The sequence below is a fragment of the Malurus melanocephalus genome, unplaced genomic scaffold (genome assembly GCF_030028575.1).
Source record: "Malurus melanocephalus ecotype Western Australia unplaced genomic scaffold, MMel_1.1 scaffold_369, whole genome shotgun sequence".
In the NCBI taxonomy this organism is placed as follows: domain Eukaryota; kingdom Metazoa; phylum Chordata; class Aves; order Passeriformes; family Maluridae; genus Malurus; species Malurus melanocephalus.
Genome location: NW_026623601.1, coordinates 617,269 through 644,018, shown reverse-complemented (window position 1 = coordinate 644,018; position 26,750 = coordinate 617,269). Strand labels below are relative to the sequence as shown.

The following is a 26,750-nucleotide window of genomic DNA, read 5'->3' as shown; positions in this document are numbered from 1 at the left end:
ATAAGAGGAAAGAAATGTAAATTAATTCTTCACTCAGGTCTCCAGGGTTCATCTTGGAGGATTTAAGGTSGGTGGGTTCAACTGTATTTTTTTATAGTAAATGCTTGTTTTATCTTTTTGAARGACTCTTCTGCCTTCACAATGTTTGGGGACTTATTTGAAGAAGATTTTTCCTTTATTTCAAAYAACCATTGTGGGAAAGGGAAGAAATCAAAGCCCAGAGAGTCTGAGCCTCCAGCTCCCAGGGATTTCACCAACCTCAGCGGAATCAAAAATCAGGGTGGGACCTGCTACCTCAATTCCCTTCTGCAGACTCTGCTTTTCACGCCTGAATTTAGAGGTGAGGTGCTCAGAACTTTCTTGAAATAATGTTGGGATTGACRTTTTARTATTTATTTATTTATTTAATATTTGATATTTAATATTTGATTATCACTTGTGTTTCTGTTGATTTATTAAAGGAACATAATGAACTCAGTTTCTGGGCACAGTTCACTTCAAATAAATTGTTATACAATAACATCGTAATGGCTGACATTAAAATACAGTAAATCTTTAAAGAGGGAATGTTATCTTTTTAAAGAATCTTTTTTTTTTTTTCCAATTGCAGAGGCTCTGTTCTCCCTGGGACCTGAAGAGCTTGGGACTCTGGATGACAGCAGGAAACCAGATGCCAAGGTGTTGGGAATTTTTTTGTCAGTCACTGTCCCACGTTGATGTGGAGAAAAATGGTTCCAATTCATGTGAAATTTGGGAGAATGAATGAAAACCTGAATTTGATACTGAAAGGCAGTTTGGCCTGGCTGATGCTGGATTTTTTTCACACAGTTCTAAGCTTTCATTGCCACAAGGTTTTGCTTCAGAAATCAGATACTGAGTTTGTTTCTGCTGAGATGTTCTCCCTTCCATCTCATTCCACCCCAGCACCAAGCCCTTCAGGAGTGGGACGTTGGGACAAGGGATGGAGGGACAGGACACAGGGAATGRGGTCACACTGCCAGAGGGCAGGGATGGGTGGGATATTGGGAAGGAATTGTTCCCTGGAGGGTGGGGAGGGGCTGGGATGGAATTCCAGGGAAGCTGTGGCTGCCCCTGGATCCCTGGCAGTGTCCAAGGCCAGGCTGGACACTGGGGCTGGGAGCACCCTGGGACAGTGGAARCTGTCCCTGCCCATGGCTGGGGGTGCAATGGGATGGGCTTGAAGGTCCTTCCCYACCCCAAACYATTCCATGATTCTGCTCGGCTGTGTAAGGTGAGCCACTGTCAATTTTTGGGACAAAGTTTGTCTGCTTGGTCTAMATCAAGGAATCTGTGTCATGAAGGTTGTAGCCAGGGGTAGTTTATCCCAAACTTTGTACTAAATTCCTCCTGTTTTGTTGAAATTAGCCATTTGAAGGCTTTTTCTGATCTGCTGGCTGTGTTCTCTCCTTGTTTCCAGGTTCGGATAATCCCACTGCAGCTGCAGCGCTTGTTTGCTCAGCTYCTGCTCCTGGACCAGCAGGCTGCATCCACCTCTGACCTCACYGAGAGCTTCGGATGGAGCAGCCATGAGGTGCCAATCTCCTGCACTGCCACGCTTCTCCCTGCATCGAGATGGGCTCTGGCATTCAGGAAATGCCWTCAATCCTTCAGGCTGTGGAGATGGCATTGAATTGGGTCAGCTGTTGGTGGACCTCCACATGGAGTCCATGGCAGTAGTGTGCCAGAGCAAACACAAGATGATTGTTCTCTTAGATACAATTCCAGTTGCTTTTCCTTTGTTTTTACAGGAGTGTTTCCAACAGATTTCTTASCCTCACATACTTAAATTCTCAGCAAAGTTGAACTATGTCAGTCAGAGATTAATCTAAATCTGGAGRATGGCTTCAAACTATCAGAGATTTGATTTAGATGGAATATTGGGAAGGAATTGTTCTCTGTGAGGGTGCTGAGGCTCTGGCACAGGGTGCCCAGGGAAGCTGTGGCTGCCCCTGGATTTCTGGCAGTGTTCAAGGCCAGGCTGGATGGGGCTTGGAGCACCCTGAGATAGTGGGAGGTGTCCCWGCCMWKGSMRGGGATGGCACTGGACCATCTTTAAGGTCCTTTCCAGCCCAAACCACTCTGGAATTCCATGATTTATCCAAGTAAAGGTGTCTTARGTACATACCCAAATTAAAAATAACAGCAATAAAGGTAGTACTTTACTAGCCAAGGAGYAAATACATGAGTAGTCACCTGAGAATCTTGTTGACAGTTGAAATATTTTATTTTAAAGGAATAAGCCAAGTCCAGCAGTGTTTCACTCCTTCCTGTTTGGTTTTGCTCCTGCAGGAGATGAGGCAGCACGATGTGCAGGAATTAAACAGGATCCTCTTCAGTGCTTTGGAGACTTCCCTGGTGGGGACGTCGGGCCACGACCTCATCAACCGCTTGTACCATGGGATTGTTGTCAACCAGATTGTCTGTAAGGAGTGCAAGAATGTCAGTGAGAGACAGGTAAAGCCAGGGATTTTCCACTCCTGGGTTCTCTTCAGTCTGTTGGCTTGAAATATTCTTGTTTTTAAAGTCAAAAAATAATGGCATCTTTGTTGAGTGCCTTGTTGAATACAGGTAGTGAGTACAGGACTTTAAGTCTCGGCTGCATTTGCTAAACTGTCTCCATCAGGGGTAGAAACCCAAATGTCCTGCATTTTCCATCAGGGGTAAAAGCCCAAATGTCCTGCATTTTCCATCAGGGGTAAAAGCCCAAATGTTCTGCATTTTCCATCAGGGGTAAAAACCCAAATGTTCTGCATTTGCCATCAGGGGTAAAAACCCAGATGTTTTGCATTCTCCATCAGGGGTAAAAACCCAGATGTTCTGCATTCTCCATCAGGGGTAAAACCCCAAATGTTCTGCATCTTCATCAGGGGTAAAAACCCAAATGTTCTGCATCTTGTGAGTTCACAAGCACTGCCTTTGGTGATTGTAGTTAGCAGAGAGCTGAGGTAATAAGAGCAAAGCAGATCTTCACAGTTTTCTATGCTCTTCGTAATTTTAAAAAATAGGGTTTTAAAAATCAATTTCTCTTCTGTGGATGTGTGAGGGATTTTCTCCTAGCAGCTGTGATAAATAGGATGAGGATCTTTCTAATCACCACAAACTTCGAGCACTCAGAACTTCATTTTTTGTTGTCCTTTTTGCACAGGAAGATTTCTTAGACCTCACGGTGGCWGTGAAAGGCGTTGCAGGCTTGGAGGAGGCCCTGTGGAACATGTATGTAGAGGAAGAATACTTTGAGAATGACAACTTGTATCGATGTGGAGCCTGTGATAAACTTGTTGAAGCTTCAAAGGTAACACCATGGGGTGTGATGATGTAGGGTTAGATGGGATTTGGGAGAAATACTTCTCTGRGAGGGTGGGGAGGGGCTGGGATGGATTTCCAGAGAAGCTGTGGCTGCTCCTGGATCCTTGGGAATGTCCAAGGCCAGGTTGGACATTGGGGTTTGGAGCACCCTGGGACAGTGGAAGGTGTCCAGGGGTGGATTGGATGGGCTTGAARGTCCTTTCCACCCCAAACCATTCCAGGGTTCTATAAAACCTTGGCAGGGATGTCAAGAAAAGCTCCTGTTGCTCCTTTCCCAGCTGTTGCTGCAGTTTTTTACATCTTCTGCACCCTGGCTCTGGGCATTTTGGAGGGTTGGCTAAAAGCTAAGTTAGAGCATAAAAAATAAAAACAAACAGATCTATGCAATGCGAGAAATCATAGAAGCTCACTGCTGTAGAACCCAAATGATAAAAACAATGAGCAGCTGCTGCTCTGTGCAGGGAATGGGATCTGTTCAGTTTTTGGTGGAGGGAAGCAGACTCGGGCTGTTGGTGCACTCTGCCCTCGTCACAGCAGCAGAGCTCCTTGTCCTCCTGCAGCAAGGGGCAGTGAAATCCAAACCCTGCAGCCCTGTGGATGTGGATCAGTCCAAAGGGATGCTGAGGACAGGCCAGGTTAATCAGTGACTTGGGAGTTCAGGAGCACTCAGCAGTGCCTCACATGTGTGGTGCAAGGGCTGGCTGCAGTTTAACTTGGCCAGGTTCAGGGCAGTACAGGGTGAGTTGTCTGCCCCTCTAAAGGGCTCATCCATGCAGGARGGCGGTGGGAACTCTGAATTTTGGTAGGAAATCACAGAGTGATCACAGARACACAGAGGGAGTTTCTCTTCCTTGGAGGCTCCTTGTTGTGACTATACCAATGGAGGGGAGAATGGAGACGTTGGAGAGGCTCAGAAACGTGGCCATGGAATCCACAGCTGCAGTCAGAGTGGTACCAGATGGTTTGTTTTACTTCTCACAAGACTTCTTGATGTGCTCACACACCAAATGGTTGGATCTGGATTAATATTTTCCACATTAAAATGGATTATCTTGGCCTTTTCTGCTTGGAAGATCCTCCCCTGTATAAATGACGGTCACTTTAGCTCCTGGKTGTAGCTCCTGGCTCTACACAAATGTCATCACTGACTAGAACTTCACCTATATCCTTTATTTGCTGTGGCAGGATCAAGTATGGGACTGGTGATCACCARTCAGGGAAGATGTGGGTCTTAACAGGGGGAAAGAACTTGACTTTTTTATTTTGTGTGGTTGGAAGAAAATTGAGAATTACTGAAGGCATTTTAAAAATTATCTTGTCTGCCTGGTGGTAGCAAAGCTTCGGTGGAAAGGAGTTGACCACAGCAAGGTGGAAGCCMAATTTTCTTCTAACTCTGTGCTTCAAATGTTTTTTTAAATCCCTTCCCAGTCTGCCAAACTGCGCAAACTGCCTCCGTTCCTCACCATTTCCCTGCTGAGGTTCAACTTTGACTTTGAGAAGTGTGAGAGGTACAAGGAAACGAGCTGCTACACATTCCCCATGCAGATCAATCTGAGGCCTTTCTGTGAGCAGGTGGGTGCTGTTACATTTCTTTAAAGTTTTTGTATGCTCAGCAGAGAACTCACATCTCAAGGATTGGTTATCTTTTATTTTGCGTTTTGTTAGGGCAAGGTATTTGAGTAACTTTGTGGTGTCCTCCACTTTTGAGCTGAGTGGTAAATACCTTGTAAATTATTACCAAAAATTATCTCACATTTCCTTGACAATAAGATTATCACCTGGAAATGGAAATTCAAATTTGTTGTCTCATTGTTAATCTCTGGTAGCATGTGTAAATTGAGCCATCTATGGTTTTTTTGCCTGTAGTTGTTCCATTGTTCTTAAAAATCTGGATTTACAGTGATAAATACGATTCTGGTTATAAACTGAAGTATTCCATTGCTTGATGACAATTTGTGCTCCTGAAAGAACATAATAGAGACACTGTTATGGAACAGACGTTTTTCTTCTTGAAGTGTTGCAGTGCAAGCTTGGAAATTTCTCAGTGTTTGCATTTGAGGAAGCCTTCCCCCCCGCCTTGAGTTTTAGTGTTTACAAGTATTGCTTCTTTTTGCTCTCCTCTTTTAAACAAAATAAGCCTGGTTGTGAACAAACATTGAAAATGAAAATATTTTGAATTTTCAGTATTATTCAGAATCCTGCTCATTTAATAACAGAGGTTTCCCAGAGAAGCTGTGGCTGCCCCAACCAAGTGTCCAAGGCCAGRTTGAATGGGGCTTGGAGCCACCTGGGATAGCGGAAGGTGCCCTGGGCAGGGAATCAGATAATCTTTAATGGCCCTTCCAACCCATTCCATGATTTTATGAYTTATCAGCCTGCTCCTTGTGTCAGTCCTTCCTTGCATCCCCAGCCCTGAAAAACCATTTCGATCTCTGCACGTTCAAAAACACACTGAGAAATGTCCAAAGTGATGCTGAAGGTGTAAAGCTGTCCTTKTGTGAGAGACTTGCTGACCTCTGTCGTTGTTACAATTATTGTTTTTCCTTTTAAAGACTGAAATGGATGATTCAGAGTACATGTATGAGCTCTTCTCTGTTATTATACACAAAGGTGGCTGCTATGGAGGACACTATCATGTTTATATCAGAGATGTGGATGAATTAGGAAACTGGCAGCTCCAAGTAAGTCCTAAAGGGTTTTCTTCCTGGCTTTAGAGGTTGAATTTGTCAGAAAAGTGTTAAGAGCTARTGGATGAGTGTGCATCCAAACTTAATTAATGTTTTAATGAGGCTTTGTGTGTCTTTGTGTGTCAGCCTCATCAGAGTTTCCTTCACACTTCTAAATTGTGCATGATGATGTCAGCACAGAATAACYGAACCCTTTAATTTGGTGTGAAACAACATTTGTTAGTGTCTTTCTTACCCAGGAAGAAGAGAATGGGCTGATTGAAGAGAAGGCTGTAAGAGCCACTGAGAATGCCAAAGAGACAGAAAACCCGCTAGCAGTCCTGAAAGGGATTTTATCAGAGGTATGGTATGTAAGGAGCTCATTGCTTGGATTTTGGAACTGGGGAACCTCCAATGGGTTGGTGTTGGTGACAGTGGGCAGGTTTAATGTCCAGAGCGCTTCTGAACTTGGTGTGAAGCATTTAAAACTTGGCTTTAATATTAATAATGGCTCTTCATACAGAAAAAGGTCTTCTTTGAATATTTCTTACATTGCTCATCAAAGTTACAAAATGAATCACGGAATATCCTGAGTTGAAGGGACCCACGAGGATCATGAATCCAACCCCTGTTACAAACACCCCAACAGTTCCACCTTGTGCCCCCCTGAGAGTGTTGTGACAGCGTTGGGAATGTTCCAGTTCCCTGGGGAGCCTGTTCAGTGCCCCACCACCCTTTGGGGGAACCACCTTTCCCTGATATCCAACCTAAACCCCACTTGACACATCTTTAATTATTAAAAACCAGCAACGATTAAATCACTTCAAAATTGGCTTCTTTGCATTGGTCCCTTGACTTCTGTAGCCTTTGCTACCTTAGTTTCTCATTTCCCTGTAGGAAGAAGCTAAACTAATTCCTGTGGATCAATTAGGGCAGAAATTATTGGAGAAGCAAGGGGTGTCCTGGAATAAGAAATACAAAAAACAATATGGAGCATTACGAAAGGTAATCACATGTTTGTTACTTTTGGTTTTAGGTAAATTTTATAATCATTTATATTGCTATTGAATAGTCAGGAGGATGATAATTGAGAATATGGACCCTTGGATTAAAATAAGTTAGGAGAGGTTTGTAATGTGATTTAGCAGGCTGGGAACACAAGATTCCCAAGGAATCGTCTGCCTGAAAGTTTGTATATTTTTCTTCATCTCCATGGTTCTTAAATATAAAATATTAACCTTAGCTACAGAAATGAGGGTTTGAAAATGTATCCCACTTTTTGGTTGGTTAGAACATGYCCATGAAATTAATATTCCAATAAAACCTTGTTTTATAGTTGGTTGCTGTATTTTATAAAGTAAGAAAAGTACTTTAGCATTTGTGTTGTGGGCAGGTGGAGAATTGATGTTTGCCTGGTTTTTGAAGGAGCTACCTGCAATTTCCACMGTAATTATTTAAATGTAGCTGTGAAATGTGGATGAGAGGCTTTTGCAGAGGTAAACTTGAGAAAATACACAAGGAAGCACCATCAAAAGAGGGTTGAAGTAATGGGGTTTGTGATCCACTTTGAGGAGAGGCAGGTGAATGCAGCATTTAAAACTTTGGAGCCTTCTTCATCTTATCCTTGCTTCCCTTTCAGTATCTGCAGAATCATCCTCAGATATTCCAGCTGAGTCCTGATGGGCATAAAGTTGGCCTGAAGGAARCACACAAACTGCTGTTCCAGCTGGACTCTCATGGGCACGACCTGCAGAGCCCTCCCCAGAAGAACCAGGTCCTGTGGAACTGCGAGAAAACCCCGCCGAGGCCGAGGGCCGCTGCTGCCGGCTGCCACTGGTTTGATCTGAACGATTCCAAGGTGCAGCCCATCAAGGAGAAGGACATTGAGAAACAATTCCAGGGCAAAGAGAGTGCCTACATGCTGTTCTACAGGAAAGCTCAGCTGAAGAGGCCCCCTGAAGGTACCTGGACATTCTGGAGGACTTTCTGCTTTTGATGTTTTTTTTTTTCTGGAGGGATGTTAAGCTGTTCTGTTCTTTCCAAGGTTTTCTTTTTTTTTTTCCCATGGTTTTCCATGTAGTGATAATAAAAAAAAGAGAGAAATGAAGATACAAGGAGATAGTGATTTGTTAATTGGCTATTGGTGACTATTTCTTTTTAATATGCTTCAAAAATTATAGCAGAGCATCAGCTGAARCAAACACAAGTTATTTTTAATGGCATTTATGTATTAACTTCCCTTAAAGAAAGCTTGATTGCAGGGAGTAAAAGCACTTYTTTGTTCTTTGTATCATCTTGCAGACGATTTTTCTCAATTGTTATCATAATTTTTTTGAATTTTCAGTGATTCTTGTATTGCAGTGCCTCATCTTGATCACTTTTCTTGCTTGCCTCACCACATTTTATATCTTTTTTGGTTGCAGCACGAGGAAATCCAAGGTACCAAATTCCTGAGCACCTGCTGAATGAAATGAACGCTGCTAATACCGAGCTGCAGAAAAGGAGGTACRTTGGTGTCACTGTAATCATCTCAAAGGGCTTTTATCTGCAGGACTCCCAAGGGATTTGTAAGGAAAGAAGCTCCTTGAGTGGAGTCAGTACTGAAATGATTCAATGTCACAGAGGTTAATTGAAAAATATTGAAAAATATAATTTTTATCTCCGTATTCTCATGCTTCCCTGCCTGCCTGTTAGCAGGATCTACAGAATTTCAAGAGAAACCTTGAAATAAAAAAACTTGCAGTTTTGAATTTTAGCATTTTTTGTTAAAAATCACTGTAATTTTGGAAAGACAGTAAAATGCATTATCTGAGTTGTATTTATAGAAGGAGTTCTCCACTGGGAGAAGGGGAAATGACTGGGTTTATTGTGAATTAAAAGATAAATGATATTCTCKGCCACAAAAGTGGAGGGGTCAGCTCATGGTGTTAAGGTTGGACAAAACTTTCCCTTGTGTTGAGGGACACAGGTGCTGATGCACATGAATCACAGTTAAGATATCAAAATATGGACACAAGAGTGTTTTATGGGATATTTCACACAGAATTGTGGCTGTCCCAACCCTGGCAGTGTCCAAGGCCAGGCTGGATGCAGCTGGGACAGGGAATATGTCCCTGCCCATGGCAGGGGTGGGATTGAATCATCTTTAAATCCTTTCCAACCCAAACTATCCTGGGATTTTGTCTCTGAGCAAATTCCACTCCTTCGTTTTTTAAAATTATTTGCTGCTGCACTGATCTGCTAGAACCAGATACAGGTTTAAAGGAGGAGGGAATGTGACAGGGAATTCAGCCCTGGGAGTATCAGTTCCAGAGCAGCTGTTGGTGTTAAATTCATCAGTTTGTTGTTTATTGTTGTCCCAAAGAGCTGAATGTGACTCAGCAAACAATGGCATCGATTTGCATCTCCATCTGAGCTCCTGCTACAGATTCCACAATGGGGCTTTGCATCCTTCCCTTTCATGGAAAGAGAGCGTGGTGGATTTGACAATTGACAGAAGAAAAACGCTGGGAGACCTTCGGCAGGCAGTGTTCCAGGTACCTGCTCTACCAAATAAACTCAAAACTTCATTTTCRTTTGAGCCATTGCAACGTTTACAGRCACATTTATGCTGCAGCCTTTGTGTTGAGGAATTTTTCTCAGTAAATGGAGTTTAGGAGGCTAAAAACTTGGGTTTGCACAGGAGGAAAGTGGTGTGAGGTCTGTTCTTGAAGCCATGAAATTGCTGTAATTCTGACTATGGAGACTTCAGATCTCACATCAGATAATTAATTATATTTGGGCAGCATGTACATGGCCATGGATTGACCTGCAGAACTCCAGGATTATTATTGATATTTCATTTTGGGACAGATTTGTCTTTGTCTTTTCTAGGAGTCACCAATTAAATGTCCCCAAGTGAGCTTGGGAGCCAGGCTGAGACAGCTTTCAGCAGATTGTGATCATTGTGGGTGCTGTGTGTTACTGCTCAGGGTTAATTAAAATAATCTTTCTGGTTCTTTTCCCAATTAGATGTTGGAATCCTGGGAAGGGGACATGGTTCTCAGCATGGCCAAGCCTTTGCCAGCAGGATTACATCTTTACCAGGTGCTGGATGGTAAGGCCACTGCATACAAGGCTTCCATGTTATTTCTRTATTTTAATTCCTGCCGACATCAGAAGAGTTCATCTATAAACCGTCTCAGAGATGTTTTTTACTGAACACTCTTCCAACTCCAACTCATTAGTTAGTTAAATTATTTCTTTCATTAGTGAAATTAATGATTTTGAGATTTCCCTCTGTAATCTTTGTTGTGAAATGCAATAAGGCTGCAGATCTCAAGCAAGTTAAACACTTTTGCTGACAAGAATTGATCAGTCTGTGTTTTGCCCTTGATTTGCTTGTGGATGTTTGCTTTTAGGATTGGCCTGATAGGTGGAGGAGAGGATAGAAGAGAGGAGCCAGGGTGACATCAGAGGAAAATGTAGGTTAGACTTTAGTCAGTAGGAATTTTGTAAAGGGAAATGCTCTCCTAAAGAGTTCATTCATTTATTAAGGGTACACTGCCTTTTAAATCATAATTTTTGTCTCCACCTTTGCATTGTTAGGCGATTCCACGTTTTAATCTTTAAAAACCTACTTAGTAACTTCAATTTTGTGTTTTCTGTGGCCAGCTTCCAAAAATCAGTGTTGAACCAGAATACAACTCAACTCCCCATGATGTTGACATCAAAACACAGAGCTGCTCTAAATATTGCTCACCGTGCTTGTGCAGTTCTTTTAGGGTAGTGACTTTTAGACACTTGCTGATCYTATTTATGTGTTTTTTGGGGGCAAGAAGCTGACAATTTGCTCCTTTTTTAGGAGATGAGCTGACCCTGGATGCCATTGGGCTGGCTGATGGAGCAGACATCTTCGTGTGGAATGGGAAAGAGGTAAAGGAAGCATACCCTCCTTCTTTGTAACATCTGAAGACATAAAACCGCATGATCTCCTGGCAATCTGTGTTCCTTTTGTTGTTTTCCTTTTTTTATTAAGGTTTCCGCTTAACCTGGAAGTGGTTGTGAAACACAGCATTTTATTCTGTCTCTCTAATGGGATAAAATGCTACTTTAAAATTATTTTTATGGTAAAATGATCCATTTTATTTTGGCTTTATCCAAAAWGAGACCCCAAAACTGAAGAAAACCACCCAAACATGTAGTGACAAAGTTTTTTTTTTGTTTTGGTTTGTTTTATTTTGGTTTTCTTGGGGTTTTGTTCTTTTTTGGTTTGGTTTGGTTTTTTCTGTTTGTTTTGTTTTGGGGTGTTTTTTTKATTTTTAGTGTTTCTTTTTTCTTTTGGGTTTTTTGTTTGATTTGCTTTTGTTTTTAGTTTTTGTGGGCTTTTGATTTTTTTGTTTTGTTGGGTTTTTTTGTTTTGGTTTTTTTTTGGGTTTTGTTGGTTTTGGGTTTTTTATTTTAGTCTTTGTTTTTTTAAGTTTTGTTTTTGCTTTTTTTTGGTTTTGTTTTTCTGGGATTTGTTGGTATTGTTTTTTCTATTCCAGCTTTTGTGTCATTACATTTCCATCAACAAGGAACTGCATTTATTATTTCAGTTGAATATCAGAAAGACCAACTTTTAAAATACAACCCAGTCACATTTTGGGAATTCTTTAATATCCTGAGGGGCTCAATTCCTCTCTTTTTAATTTGGCCAAGTGTCCATTGGTTTCCCAGTGTTTTGGGAAGGGATTTAATGATCTTATTCCACCTTGTGCCAAGGGCAGGGATGGCTTCCACTATCCCAGGCTGCTGCAAGCCCTGTCCAACCTCACCTTGGACACTTCCAGAGATGGAGTAGCCACAGCTTCTCTGGAAAACTTTCAGAGAGTGGGTTTTTTTTCCCAGCACCTTTGGGTTACTCTTGTGGTTTTTTCAGTAAGAATTCAGTCCAAAGTAGTTTGTCGTGAAGAGAGAGTGTCTTTTTTTTTCTCAGTAATTTTCCTGTTGTCCAGTCTCTCCTGCATTCTCTGCATCAGCCCCRCACAAACCTGGCATTCCTTCCTTCCTCCCCTCAGGTTGGAGGCATGAAGGTGCTGCCGGGCCCCGAGCACGAGCCCGTGGTGCTCAATGTCCTTCGGCTGGCTGAGCACAACGAGGGAGGGAAGGGGCAGCACTTCACAGAGTCGCAGCACGTGTTCYCCTGCAGCACCAGCCTGGGCCAGCTGCACGCAGCCCTGGCTCCAGCCGGAGGCATCATCCTCAAGAACGGCTCGGGAGCGGAGAGGGACGCCAAGAACTGGGAGCTTTTCCGTGAGGAGGACATGAAGGAAACGGTCAGAAGTGTTGGGCTGAGTGATGGCTGCTCGGTGCTGATCTTAGACAGCCACGACCAGAGGTAACTTTTGATTGTAATTAAACAAAAAAAGCAATTTTGACAAAATGTTTTGGTTGAAATTCTGTTCGATCCTATTTGATTGTAGTCTATTCGATTGTAATCAATTCCATTCCATTCTATTCCGTTTGATTCTGTTCCATCCGTTCTATTCCATTCCATTGTATTCCATTCCATTCTATGGTGTTCCATTCCATTCCATTGTATTCCACTCCATTCTATTGTATTCCATTCTACTGCATTGCATTCCTTTCCATTCCACTCCGTTCCTTTCTGTTGTATTCCATTCCATTCTATTGCATTGCATTCCGTTCCATTCCATGGTGTCAATTCTATTCCATTCTATTCTATTCTCTTCTCTTCCATTCCATTCCTTTTCATCTCATTCTATTCCATTGTATTCCATTCCAGTAACTATCACTTTGAGCTTATCAATACAAGTATTTTCATCTTAACATTTGGAGACCAGGTATTTACCAGCTCATAGGTTTTTCTTGCCTTCAAAGTGCAGCAACAGTCGCATCCTTCGATTTCCACTTGTCAAAGGGGGAAAACCTGGTGGCAGCAACTCGTGCTCAGCTGAAACTAAAGTTGCCAGGGGCAAATYCGTGTTCTCATGACACAGTCTGTGCTCCCTGAGACCTCTCCCCCTACTCTGTGAAATGCCATCACTATGAACAACTTTACCATCATCCATTTATTTGGGAGCTGTGCTCATGGGGTAGTTGAAGATGTCCCTGCCCATGGCAGGGGGGAACTGGATGAGCTTTAAGTCCCTTCCAACCAAACCATTCTAAGATTCTGAGTGAATTCCACTCCTTTATTTTTTTAATTGTTTGCTGCTACATTGAGCTGCTTGAACCAGATACAGGTATGAACAAGGAGGGAATGTGACTGGGAATTCAGCCCTGGTTTTGGTTAAACATCAGAAAAAAAAACTTTTAAATGTAACTCAGTCACATTTGGGTAATTCTTTAATGTCTGAGGGTTCTTGATTTGGCCAAGTGTCCGCTGGTTCCCCAGCTGCTGCTGCCCTGGAGTGGTACCATGATGTAGCCCTGTCCCTGTGCACTTTCCYTGTCTCTGATTGTCCTTGCACTGCTGATTCCCACAGCTTTGTCAACGTGGCAAGTGGCAATTTGACTGCCTTCACCTACGACATCAGCTGGCTCCAAGTGAAAAACCTCTGTGGGGTGGAAGAGGAGGAGAAGCATGTCAAAATCACTGCCACCATTGAAACGGTAAGGAGTCTGCTTGCTGAGCAGCTTGGCCACTGCACTTGGCCCAGCTCATTCAATTTAACCTCAGGGATGAAGGCTGAAAATATTTCTTTCCCTGCTGAAAATGTTGTGTRGCTCAGAGTTAAAATTCTTGGGATATTTGCAGTTAATAACTTAAAGCAGTGCAGTGTTTTAGTGCCAAACAKTTTCWTTTTGGACTATGCTGTGAATGGATKTTGGAGGTGGTGTCAGTAAAAGATGAGGGAAGGGTGATTTGCTGCTCTTTGAGCACTGGCACTTGAACAAGCAGGGGTGCTGGTGGCATTCYAGGCTGGAGGTGTTAATTTTTTCATTTCTTTTAGGTGATGTCAGATATCAAAATGAAAGCGATACGGGAGCTTCAGCTGGGGGAGGAGTTAGGTGAGTGTTCAGCTGCTTTATCACTCTGATAATGTTACTATTTACTGTTTTTTTAGTGGTGGAATTTTCCTTTCAGTGAAAGAAAAAAAGCTGAGACTGATGGAGTCTCTAGGAGTGTCTCTCCAGTGATATTTTTGATGTCACAGAGGGAGRCCTCTAAGATAAACCCATTGTAATTAATCTTAAAGGTGTTACCTGTCTGAAATTCTGAGCCAAATTCATTCCTATTTCGATTTCTTAATATTTCTCTCTTTCCTTGCTGCAGCAAATGAGAGCTGTCTTAGACCTGTCAGTGGCAATGGGAAGCTCCTGTCTCCAGGTAAATTGATTTATTTTGCCATTTTTCTGTAARAAATTCCCTAGGGATGTTTTAAGCCTTTGTCCTTTCCTGGGAGAAGTAACTCCACTGATTCCCAGGCTTAATTGAACCAGTTTTGTGGGGTTTTTATCCAGTTTTAAAGTCGATTAACAGTACCAACACAAAGGTAGGGAYTAAATTTAAATRTTGAGCTTGKTTTTATTCTTTACATCCCTAATTCCACACGTGCTCCTGATGGGCAGAGCTCAGCAGGAAAGGATTCCCAGCTTGTTTCCTCCTAAATCAGAACCTCTCCAGAGGAGAGAGCACCCAGAATAGTTTGGGAGCTGGAATGTGTGGAAGAGGAGGGAAACTGGGTTCTTCCAGTTTCCTGAGGAGGAAAAGGCTTGGAGAGAGAAGGATGATTGCCAGATTTAACTCCTTACTGTGGAAACACAGAGAAGAGCAAGATTATTCCCAGAGGAAAGGATCAGAGGCAGCAGACAGGAGCTCCAGCAAGGGAAATTCCAGCTGGTCTGGTGGTGGGGAAAAGGGATTCCCAGTRGGAATGGTTAAACCACAGACCCATGGAGATCTTTGTGCCTTTGCTCTCCTCACAGGACTCTGCTCTCAGAGCTGAGCAAGTGAAATTCTCTGCAGGGCACTGAAGGGTTTTAGCTTTCTCTGAAGGTGATAGAATGGACATTTTCCCATTTCCCTGATGTTGTCCCCGTTTTTGCCCTCCCTCAGTGCCCGAGGATTACACAGTCAAGGAGGCAGAGCTGAAGATGGGAAGCTTGCTTGGGCTGTGCCGTGGGAAAGCTCCAACTTCCACTCAGGTACAGCGGTGTGGGGTGGAAGGAGCTTGGTGCAGGGCCTTCGCTAAAGAGGAGAAAGGAAGAAAAGGGGGAATGGGCAGGTTGTAAATATCCCAGAATCCTGGWATGGTTTGGATTAAAAGGGACCTTAAAGCTCATCCAGTTCCATCCCTGCCATGGCAGGGACACCTTCCACTATCCCAGGTTGCTCCAAGCTCTGTCCAACCTGGCCTGGATGTGCAAAGAATAAATAGTTACGTATTTCTAGAGAGCAGGGGTGGGTGGTGAGGATCTGCTGCTGGCCATAACTCAATTCTCTTTGCTTTTTGTACTGTTTAGATTATTCGCTGTAGCCCAAAGCCATTTTTATTCTGTTTGATGACATTCCTGCCACAGGAATTGTTCCTGCACAGCGTTCCCACATTTCTGTACTCATTCTGATTGCTTGCATTTGGATTTTCAGCTCTTCTTGTACTTCATGGTTGGGAGTGACCAAAGCTGCGGCCCTGAGATGGAGATGGTTGTGGAGGAGACCACCTCAGTCCGAGAGGTGAGGCTGGCTGCTCCCCCAGCTCTCAGAGCTCCTGAACTACATTCCTGACACTTTGCCTTGCACAAAACAGGCAGAGGGGTTGGGAAAAGCCACACACAGAGTCAAGGAAACTCTGAGTGCAGCCAGTAATGACTGGGAAGTGTTGAATGTGCATTTTTCCATCTGTRAACTCTGGGGCAGAATTTGTTCAAGTAAAGGAACAAACTGACAGCACAGATTGAATKTTTTACCACTTTGGGAAAGCTGATGTAAATTTGTTGCCTGAAAACCATCTTACCCACAAAGGATTTAATATCTAGCCCAAATATCTCTTGTCTGTCTAATTATATTGTTTTAAGAATTACCCAGCAATCRGTCACTCTTTATGTCAGAAAATTCTAATGCAGATTTGTTGAAAATTTTATTTCCCACCTTCGGTGTTGACACAACTTCCACCCTGTGTTTTGTTTCTTTTTCAGTGTCTCAACTTAATGCTGCAGAAAGCTGGATTATCAGGTTAGTTGTGTTGTTAGGTATGTATTTTTTTAAAGGACATTTTTATTTTTTTAAGGCAGTTTATCCTACCCTAAACCGTGTAAGTTTTTCAATGRTGTCATTGAAATAGGAGGAGGAAGAATTCTAAACATCAAGTGTTTATAATATGTTTCTTTTTTTTAAAGAGCTAAAGTCTGTATAATATAGTTTTTTATTTTAAAGAGCTGAAATCTTTATAATATAGTTTTTTACYTTAAAGAGCTGAAGTCTTTATAATATAGTTTTTCATTTTAAAGAGCTTGTCATAGGTTCAAATGATAATTTGACACATGGGAATTCCTTCTCTTTCCTGTAAAACCAGGGAAAATAATTTGGTAGGTGAGGAAGAAACTTCTGTGCCAATAAAAGAGTATTTCCATACAGCAAAAGGTCTAGGGAAGGAAAAATGAAAGTGATAATTAATKTAGCCAGAGCTGTGTTTAAAAAGCAAATTAAAAACAAATTAYAAAGAAAAATGAGCCTTAACACTTTTGAAGAGTTGTGTAATATTTTCCCCAKCTGGCATTGTTGACTGATTAATTTTCTGTGTGTATCTTTTTGGGTTTTGGTAGGTGACAACTGGCATTTGAGGAGGCTTGACTGGTGTTATGAAGCAGGGGAAGCATTAAGTCAGGAAGTAAGAGGAGCCTATTTCATCCCTAGGTTCTTTGCTGCATGTTCTGTGGAGCCTTTCCCCATGGATCTGGGCTGATGTGGATCCTGTGCTTTCTCTCCCTGCAGAATGCCACCCTGAAGGAGCTCAACGTCTGCAGAGGAGACACTTTGGTTGTGAGCGAAGGAAAGCTTCCAGGAAAGGTAAAAGGACAGGGGACAGTGCCTGGAGACCTGGAATTCCAGAGTAGTTTGGGTTGGGAGGGACCTTGAATCCCATCTCATCCCACCTCTGGCACGGGCAGGGGCACCTTCCACTATCCCAGGGTGCTCTAATCCCCATCTTGGAACAGATCCCTTGCAAAATTATCATTATTTCTGCAGCATCATTATTTTTGCACCACCACCACATTCCCCAATAAATCATATMCCCAGCTGCCACATCCACACATTCTTTGGGCACTTCAGGGGTGGTGACTCCACSRCTTTGCTGAGCCTGTTCCAAAAGGTTCAAACCTTTTCTTCCTTCCTTTACTAAAATTGAGATTTTTTTCCCTTGTCTGCACAGAACATTTGAGCTACCTGGTGCTTTTTGTTCCCTTCCCAGGGTTTTCTGAAAATTCCCATCTGGTGGCTGAAGCCTTCAAGCCATAAAAAACACAGAGAGAATGCACAAGACCAAGTGAATGGGGTGACCTGGAAGATGGATGCTTTGCAGGTGTCTGCTGCAGCAGGTGAGCTTGGTTTGAAAAGAGTTTGAAAGGCTTGGAGAAGGGTTTGAAAGGAATCATTTGGGATTGCTCTTTGAGTCAAAATTTTAATCCAAAGCTGTAAAATCCTTCTGAAACTTATGAGGGGCTGCAGAGGTTGAATCAAACTTAGGGTGAAGGGAGCCACTTAGGAGACAGGTGCAGTTTTTGACAAAAAAAACCTGTTGTAGGGATTCCTCAGCTGGATTTGCTCCAAACTCCCACAGAATTTTGTATTTGTCACTCTCTGTACTGAAGGCAGTGGCAGCATTGTAAAGGATCTTCTTCGTGAGCATGGAGATGATTGGCTGCAAATGCCAGATCCTGAGGGCACATTTAATTCCCTTCAGGCTGTGTTGACTTTTGGGAAGCTGTGAAAGGAGTTGTGGATAAAGCCTGCATAGAATAAAAGCCTTTAAATGCAGTGTTTTRACTGTGTTTGTTCTCCCAAAGGTCAAATCCCAAATCAGCCAGGGCAGGAAAATCAAGTGATGGTTGAGAAGGCAGAAGAAAATGAAGTTGGGATAACAGAATTGGAAAATGGGGAACAAACTGATTTTTCATTTTGTATTAAAAATAGATTCYTCTGGTGCTGAGTTGTGTTGCAGGGATCCTCTCCTTGTAGTTTTCTTTGCATTTTCTCTTTCTGTCTTAAACCTTTTCTGTGTTTCACTTTCTGCCCTGCTGATTTCAGTAGTGGAGCTAAGAGCAATTGGACTTTGCTTGCAACAGCTTTAACCAATAATTAACATTATTTGTTAATGGGAATAACTGGGAATAACTGCCCCTAGTTCTGAAATTTGCAGTGTAGGATCTGTATAGGAACTGTTTGGAAACCATAACTGCTCCTAAATCTGAAGTTTGCAGTGCAGGATCTGTATAGGAACTGTTTGGGAACTACAACCGCTCCTAAATCTGAAATTTGCAGTGTAGGCTCTGTATAGGATCTGTTTGGGAACAATTGGGATGTGTTTTTGTGCTGTATATGGCATGGCAGGGGGTTGGAATGAGGCGACCTTTAAGGTCCCTTCCAACCCAAACCAGTTTGGCATTCCTTGATATTCTGGTTTTTTTTTTTTTTTTATGTGGACCCCAAAAATGGGAGGTCAGGTGTGTTCTCTGGGTGAAACCTGAGCATGAAGTGCCCGTCATCTCTCTCTATACAAATGATGTTGACTCTTGAATTTTTTTGTCTCTTCCTCTTCYCTCCCCCTTTCCAAGCTCCAGCAGAGCCCATCCACGCAGGCCTGGACCTTTGCTATGCTGGCAGCATAGAGATAGCAGCAGAAGCGTCTTTGGAGGAGCTCAAGATGCAGGTTTGATGTTCTYCTGGCTTGGACTCAAGCTCTGGAACAGCTTTTTTGGATTTTCTTTGCCCCTCTTTCCAGTCTGTTGTGCCAGGGCAGCTGGAGCATGTGGCTCAGACATTTCCTTGGTGGCCCTGCTGTCCCCATCCTCCCTGTGGGAGCCTCAGCTGGAGCTCTGCCTTGCAGCCTTTCTCTTTTATTTCACAGTGATAATCACAACCAAATCTCCCCCTGGGAAGCACACACCTCCTAAAAATCCACTTGGCCATTTCCATGTTGTTCCTTTATTAGTTTTCTGCATCTTTTTAAACTTTTATTTATTTCTCTATGTTCWTCAGATTCCACAAAGAATTGCTTTGGGGTGCACAGGTTTATCAGACAGGAAGGTCTGGCTAGGTTTCTTTGGGCAGAAACTAAAATGCCTTTGTGTGGTTTTAATACACTAAAATCCAAACCAAARCAAACAAAAAACACCCCAAAAGAAAAAATAAACCCCAAAACCATCCCAAACCCACAAAAAATGCATAACCCAGCCCTACCAGAAGGATCTGTTATTCAGCCAGTTCATTGTTTTACATGAACTGCATGGGGAAGGGTCTCTCACCTGATTCTGCTCCAGRCTAGCCCTTATTTTTGGTTAAAAAATGAAATTTGGTACTTTGGAAATGGAAGTTGAGAAATGTCGAGAGGGAGTGAAATGCAACTCCCTTGGAGGTTGAAAAGTGAATATTTCAATCCTAGCTGGTGTGGAATAAACCTCAATAGCTCACCCTCTTTTTTGAGAGTTAATCCAGTGGTTTTCTGTTTTTCCAAGGAGACAGGCTGCTAGAATTATTGAGCAGGAATTTGTGTTTTTCAGGCCCTGACCTTGCCCTGCTGCCAGGAGCAGGTTGTGCCCCTGCCCTTGTTCCTCAGAGCCTGGACCGTGGACAGCAGGCGCCCGGGGAAACTGCTCCGGGACAACAAGCGGAGACTCGCGTGGGTTTCTCGGGGAATGTTTCATGTGGGATGAGATAAATCTGCTCAGTTTGGGTTGGAAAGGATCTTAAAGAYGAGCAGTGCCACCCCTGCCATGGGCAGGGCACCTTCCACTGGGTGATCCYAGCCCCAATGTCCAACCTAGCCTTGGRCACTGCCAGGGGAATTCCATCCCAGCTCCTCCCAGGGAACAATTCCCAAAATCCCATCTAAACCTCATCTCTTCCAGTTTAAAGCCATTCCCTGTGTCCTGTCCCTCCATCCCTTGCCCCCCATCCCTGTCCAGCTCTCCTGGAGCCCCTTTAGGCCCCAGAAGGGGCTCTGGGCTCTCCCTGGAGCCTTCTCCTGTCCAGGTGAACWCTCCCAGCCATGCAGACAATCTCTGTTCTGTTTGCAGTGACTACAGGCTGGGTGCCAGAGTGGAAATCTGCATAGAACCAYTGCAAGAAGAAGAGAATTTGGGGTAAGAGCTCCAGATCCTCATTTCTTACAGCTCTGCATGTGAGGGGAGCTTTAASTGAGCAGCTTTTAACTTCAGTGCTATAAGGACATGGAAAACCTTGGAAGTTGTTTGTTCTTTCCCACAAACAACATGAGGGAGGGCAGGAAGGATTAAAAGCTGGGAATTTTGGAAGTGTGGCTCACAGGAATGTCTGTTCTCTCCTCCTGCCAGCCCCCATGAGCTGCTGCTGCGAGTCCAGATGGCAATTCCAGGAGAGAGGGACTACTCAGCCTCCAGAGATTTGGTGTGGGATATCTCCAAGGAATGCACCACCCGGGCTCTGAGGCAAACAGTGGCTTCTCACTATTGTCTCCCTGTAGATAAAATTGAAATWGCCAAATACTTCCCTGAGAGATTTGAGTGGCTGCCAATATCTAGCTGGGTAAGAGCTGGATGACAGAATCCAACTGTTGTTGGAGAGGAGCACATGTTGGTTTGGGCAGTTCCGTGGTGATTGGATCTAAGGAAAATTCCAAACTCTGCTGCTTTGATTTTATTCAGACACAGCAAATCTCCAAGAGGAAAAGGAGGAAAAAGCRGGAAAGTTTGCAGTCAGCACCTTATCACCTGAAGGATGGAGACATCATTGGTGTGAAGGTAAATTTCCTTGAATTARTTGTTGCATGAGGATTAAATTCAGGYACTGTCCCCTTTGCAGTACCTTCATTTATTCCTGGTTTTCTCTCATCCTGCTGCATTTCTGGAAGTGCTGGGCTTTGGGTTTGGACGTTGCATTGATAGGAAATTTGTTGCTCCTGCTCCTCTTTTCCRTTTCTYCTGGATCTTTTTGGTTGCTCTCGTTTTATTGACTGGATTTTTTTTTCAAATTTGGAATAAAATCCATCATTGGGATGAAAGTAAATTTCCTTGGGTTTAGTTGTTGCATAAAGATTAAATTCAGACACTGTCCCCTTTGCAGTACCTTCATTTATTTCTGCTTTTCTCTCATTCTTCTGCTTTTCTGAAAATGGAACGTGGGTTTGGACATTGCATTGTGCTCATTGATAGAAAATCTSTTGCTTCTGCTTTTTCTTTTCCATTTCTCCTGGATCTTTTTTCTTACTCTTGTTTTATTCACTGGATTGTTTTTCAAATTCTGACTAAAATCCATGGAAGTGCCCTTTAAAAATCACATTATAGATGTAAACCTATCAGATATTAGGGATTACTGAATTATGACAGTTCAATTTGATGGTGTAAAAAGGAATTACCCAGCATTGAGCTCTGAGCTAGTAATAATGTTTAGTTAGGAGAAGGAAARTGTATATTTAGAACCCATAGGCTGGGTTTTAGAGCAGAAGGAGAAAAATCTGATGTTTTAGCCTATTTATTGGAARAAATCCATCCCTGGAAGTTCCCMAGGCCAGGTTGGACAGGGCTTGGAGCACCCTGGGATAGTGGAAGATGTCCCTGCCCATGSCAGGGAGTGGAAYGAGATAATTTTTAAATCCCCTTCCAACCAAAACCATTCCAGGATCTTATGATTCTAATTAACTTGAAATTAAGTGGTATAAACCTAGTCAGAAAAATGCTCTGAAAATTAACTTTGTCAACTGAGCAACGGCTGGGAAATAAGTTTGACCTGARTTTGATCTCTGAAATCCTTTTTCACAACAGAACCTTCTCCTCGATGACACCAAGGACTTCAGCACCATGAGGGACGACATTGGGAAGGAGAAGCAAAGGCAGCTGGCACTGGAAAAGAAGAAAAGGTAGTGAGCATTTACCCTCATTTTTCTTTAGAAATAGGTAAAGTGGTTTTTGCTGCTTTTCAGAGGAGCTGTGGCTGCCCTGGATCCCTGGCAGTGTCCAAGGTTGGATGGGGCTTGGAGCACCCTGGGACAGTGGGAGGTGTCCCTGCCCATGGCAGAGGGTTGCACTGGGTGGTCCTTATGGTCCCTCCAACCCAAACCATTCCAYAATTGTAATTGGATAGTTTCTGAGGCCAGGGGTAGCTAGGTACTGTCAGGGCACACAATTCCAGCAATCCTGAAGGAAGCCTTGAATTACCCAAGCTCCTGGCTCTGAATGCTCCCACCCTGATCCTGGTGGTTTTTTCTCTTGGAACACCTGTTGTGGAGATAGAAATTAAATCCTTGGCTGGCTGGAGTTTTTCCAGCTGGCTGGAGCTCAGAGTTCAGGCCAGGCTCACCCTGCTGGGGCTGAACACTAAATATAACCTCTGTTCTATGTGTTCTCCCTTTGGCAGCCGCCAGGAGCGTGCCCAGGATCCCTTCTTCCCCGAGGAGAAGCTCCCCACAAAACCCCGGAAACCTGAAGTGGCTCTGTCCATCAACGTGGGTGTTTTCAGATAGCACCAGGAGCTGCTGTGCCCACACTACCCTCCACTCACCTGGCCTGCAGGAGCTCCAGCAGCAAGACGGGCTGTCCCAAAGCATCCTCAAGGATCCCTGAGGCAAAAAATGGCTGTAGGATTCAGGCTAACTCTGATTTTCTCCTGCTCTCTCTTGGGGAAGTGCTTGAAGGTCCCTTTCTCGGTGTGGTACTTACTCTCAGGCTGAGTAAATGCACTTTATCTCTGAGGAAAAGGATTAATATATTGTATAACCCCGTGGTGACTCTTTTGTAATCACCCTGATTGCTTTGTTGGGTCAGATCTGACCTCTTGCACCATCACTACTGAGTTTGAATGCAGTCCTAATCATCTCTTTATAGATTTTTCTTTTCTTCATTTCTGATCACTGAAATTGCTGCTGATACCAGAATTTGCTTTTCTCTTTTTATCTATAAACCTAAGTCTGTAGGAGCTGGAATCAGACCTAAGAATGAAGGAAATGTGGAAATCTCTGAACAATGTGTAAGCTCAAAAAAGAGCAACTCCAGGATCTGGGAAGATGTAAAACCTGGAGACCTTTTGTGATAYGGAGCAACAGGGAGGTAATCTTAGATTTTGAAGTTTCTAGGGCTTTTTTGGTTGCCCGTAAACTTCATTTTGCAGTTTCTAGGGCTTTTTTTGTTGTCCCTAAAATTGATTAATCAAACAAAACAGTTGGAAAAAACTGACAGATCCAATGTTTGACCTTAAATGGGTTTTACTGTACTCAGGAAAAAGCTTTTATTTATTTTCAGTGCTCCTTTTCAGAGGCATTTCCCTCATTTCTCATCTTTCCAGCTGTTCTGATACTCTGTTACATTGGAGAACAGGTTTCTCCTGGTGTCCTGAGCTGATTTCCAGCCTCYGTGAGAGCAGCGGGGGTGTGAGCAGCTCACTGAGGTCAGCAGGTCAGCAGTTCTGAAGTATTAACTYAAAAATGAGCCTGATTATCCTTAATTAAATCTGTGATAATGAGAGCACAGAACACAAGTTGCTTTTGGGGACTGCAGTAAATATTTKACCTATTTGGTGTATGAGTAGATTTTGTAGTAGGAGCTGCCAGTTCAGCAGATCCCTCAAATTTTGGGTACCTTTTGTAGGTTAACATTATTCTGGTATTTCAAACAACCTAAAGATAAAAACTGACACCCAGCTATCAGCAAAAAAAAGAAGTGAAAAGCACCATGAAACACACGATGATTATTTATTTCTGTGCATATCTTTAGAATCCGGCAGGTGCTCCTGTGCTTTTTGGGGCTGCTTCTCTGCAGAGGGGGCTGTTCAATGTCCTCCCTCACTCACTCGAATGCTGAAATCCCAGTTTCATGGATGCATTTTCTGCCTGTGCTGAGGGCAGCTGATGTTTTCCCTTCTTAATTTGTGTCACCCTCTTTCCATATCAGTTGTYCTGGGAGCCTGGGTTTACAGCAGGGATCAGAGGCGCTGATTCCAAAGGTTTGTGTTTCCAGGTGGTTCCATCCCATTTGGATTTATTTGCTGTCACTTTAGTTCCTCTGGTTCTTGCTGGAGAGCTGGCCTGAGCTCAGCCTTGCCTCTTTCATAACTCTGGTCTCTCCCCAAGAACACCAAGTTTGGAGAAATTGAAATGCAAATTCCAAGTGGGAATTCTGTGCCTTTGTTCAAGTGTAATGTAGCAGCGCCTGCACTGAACCAATCTTGGATTACTTCTAAAATTGGCTCAAAATGCATTTTTTTTTCCTTAAAACTCTTGAGGGCCATTCCACAATGAGAGAGTTTGTGGAAAATGGGGCTGGGGAGAGGAAACACCTTTTGAGAACGGAGTCTTGGTGACTCCACGGGTTCTGGTGGTTATTTGCAAAGCCTGGAAAAGCTTTCATCTTTATTTTTCAAGTGTTCTTCACAAAATAAAATGTCATTTCTATCTGCCTCCCTGGTCTCTGGGTGTCTCACTGGTTGGGAATGTCACAAACTGGTTTCTGACATCATTGTTAATTAGCTTTAATTTTCCAATCTGTTTCTGGACCAACATTCCCATCTCTGTATGGAGCTTCCTTGGGGCTCTTGTTTCTTCCTGAGGTTCTTGGTTTGGTCCTGAGCAGCTTTGCTTTCTCTCATGCTTTCATTCACTGAGAAGAAAGCACTGGGGATGGCAAGGAAGATTCCTGGACATCCAGACTTTAAAATCTCCTGGAAAATGTTTTGTCCCAATTTTAATTAATAGATTTGGCAGGTTATTTTGTCTGAGCAACAGCTTTTGACTGAAATTATAATTGACTTCTAGAAAATACTAAGCCACTTACTGGGAAATTATTATTTTTAGAGGTTTTTTTGTTTTTTTCTCCTTTCTGTTGGTCATCTGGCTCATCCCAACTCACTCAGACCTCGGAAAAACGCAATCCTCTAATTGTTATGAAGTGGACAGCCAGGAGAGGGGAGTGCAGAGCCACCAGCCCTTAGGAATTATCCCAGTCCTCATGGAATACAGGTGTTTAAACCTTGGCTACCCCTGAGGTGCAAATTTTGGGCCCAAACCTGCATGGAATTGGAAATTCAACCCCTGAGGACAACCTTGGCAGGGGTTGTCCCCTCTCCAGGTAAGGCAAGGTCTCTTTATTCCTCTGTATTTGCATAATTTGGGCACCAGCTGAAGTTCCAGGATATCCTGCTTCTACAAGGGCACGGAATAATTTTCACAAAAGCTTTCTTGGTTCAGCCCAACCAGGTGCATGGTTTTAATTGACTTATAAAGCATTTGTGCAAGGTTTATGTTTCTTTCCTTAGGGGTGGACTGCCTGTAGCATGGATGAGAGGGGCTTCAGGGTCCCTTCCATTCTAAGATTCTATATTTGGAGACTGATCCAAAAATTCTCTACCTGGAGAATGTGGATATCTGTTCCTGCTGCTGATGGTGAAGTGCTCCAACCAGCAGGTTTTTGTGCCTTCCTTTGGATCCACAAGGATTGAGGGGRGATTTTATGCATTACCAGGTTTTGGTCCTTCAGTTAAACAGAGCTGTGCTTCCTTGGGGCACTTCTGCAGGAAAATGAGACCAAATTTAAACTCCCCCCTGAGGTTGCTCCTCAGACATCTCAGATGCTTTGGAGAGAGTGAGTGGAAAAACCCRGATAAACCACACCAATCCAACATAAACATCCCACTTCCCCAGAGCAGCTTCTTCCCAGTCTTCTTGCTTCCTCTGAGACTTCTTGTGATGCCCTCAGCTGTGGAAGCTGTCACCACCTCTCATCTTCCCAGGGTCACCAGATCCTGGAGCCAGAGCCTGTCTGGGAATCTCATCAGCACTGGGCTGGGGGAAAGATAAAACTCCCTTCSTCGAGCACCTGCTGGCAGGAGCTCAGCTGGAATTACCCGGGGAACATAGAGGTATCTGCTTCCCAAGCAAAAACTGCCTTGCCTGCATTAAAACCAGATCGATTAGCTTTGTTAATGTCTCTTTTTAGTCCCAAAACTRACCCTTCATAGAAKGGTTTGGGTGGGAAAGGATCTGAAAAATGAACCAGAYCCACCCCTGCCATGGCAGRSACACCTCCCCCTGTCCCAGGGTGCTCCAGCCCCARTGTCCAGCCTGGCCTTGGRCAYYGCCAGGGATCCAGGGGCAGCCACAGCTGCTCTSGGAATTCCATCCCCGTCCCTTCCCACCCTCCCAGGGAAYAATTTCTTCYCCRGTAYCCCATCCATCCCTGCCCTCTGGCAGTGTGACCCCATTYCCTGTGTCCTGTCTCTCCATCCCTTGTTCCCAGTCCCTCTCCAGCTCTCCTGGAGCCCCTTTAGACCSTGKCAGGGGCTCTGAGCYYTCCCTGGAGCCTTCCCTTCTCCACCCCGCTCTCCCAGCCCGGCTCCAGCCTTGGAGCACTCCCTGTTCTCTGCACTTGTCCCAAGATCTCCCTGTTTTTCTCGCGTCGGGTCCCACAGAGTCCCAGTTTAGAGACAAAGCAAAGACCAACATTCCCCGACACGATTCACCAAGGCCGCGAGGCAGCCTTTGCCCGTAACGCCTTTTATTCTCCGCCGGTGCCGCTGCGGGCGGTGAGGAGCGATTTTATTTCCCGGGCCGCTTTATTTCCCCTCAGGCCGGGCCGGTTGCTATGGCCGCG

The 26,750-nt window shown here is 43.7% G+C and overlaps 1 protein-coding gene across 1 annotated transcript; it reads left to right on the top strand.

Annotated features, from left to right (window-relative positions):
- The first annotated feature begins 103 nt into the window (after positions 1–103).
- Positions 104–24,955, top strand: USP40 (ubiquitin specific peptidase 40). Its single transcript, XM_057378658.1, has 31 exons — positions 104–340; positions 611–678; positions 1,439–1,552; positions 2,311–2,475; positions 3,167–3,313; positions 4,756–4,899; positions 5,880–6,008; positions 6,254–6,355; positions 6,891–6,998; positions 7,633–7,954; positions 8,417–8,498; positions 9,358–9,529; positions 10,005–10,089; positions 10,837–10,907; positions 12,032–12,351; positions 13,463–13,589; positions 13,931–13,988; positions 14,254–14,307; positions 15,037–15,125; positions 15,568–15,654; positions 16,116–16,152; positions 16,743–16,807; positions 16,912–16,986; positions 17,390–17,516; positions 18,753–18,847; positions 19,698–19,816; positions 20,214–20,279; positions 20,490–20,700; positions 20,820–20,915; positions 21,936–22,030; positions 22,528–24,955. Exons 1-31 carry the CDS (start codon positions 142–144, stop codon positions 22,631–22,633), a joined length of 3,735 nt encoding a protein of 1,244 aa, XP_057234641.1. The 5' UTR covers positions 104–141; the 3' UTR covers positions 22,634–24,955.
- Positions 24,956–26,750: the final 1,795 nt, after the last annotated feature.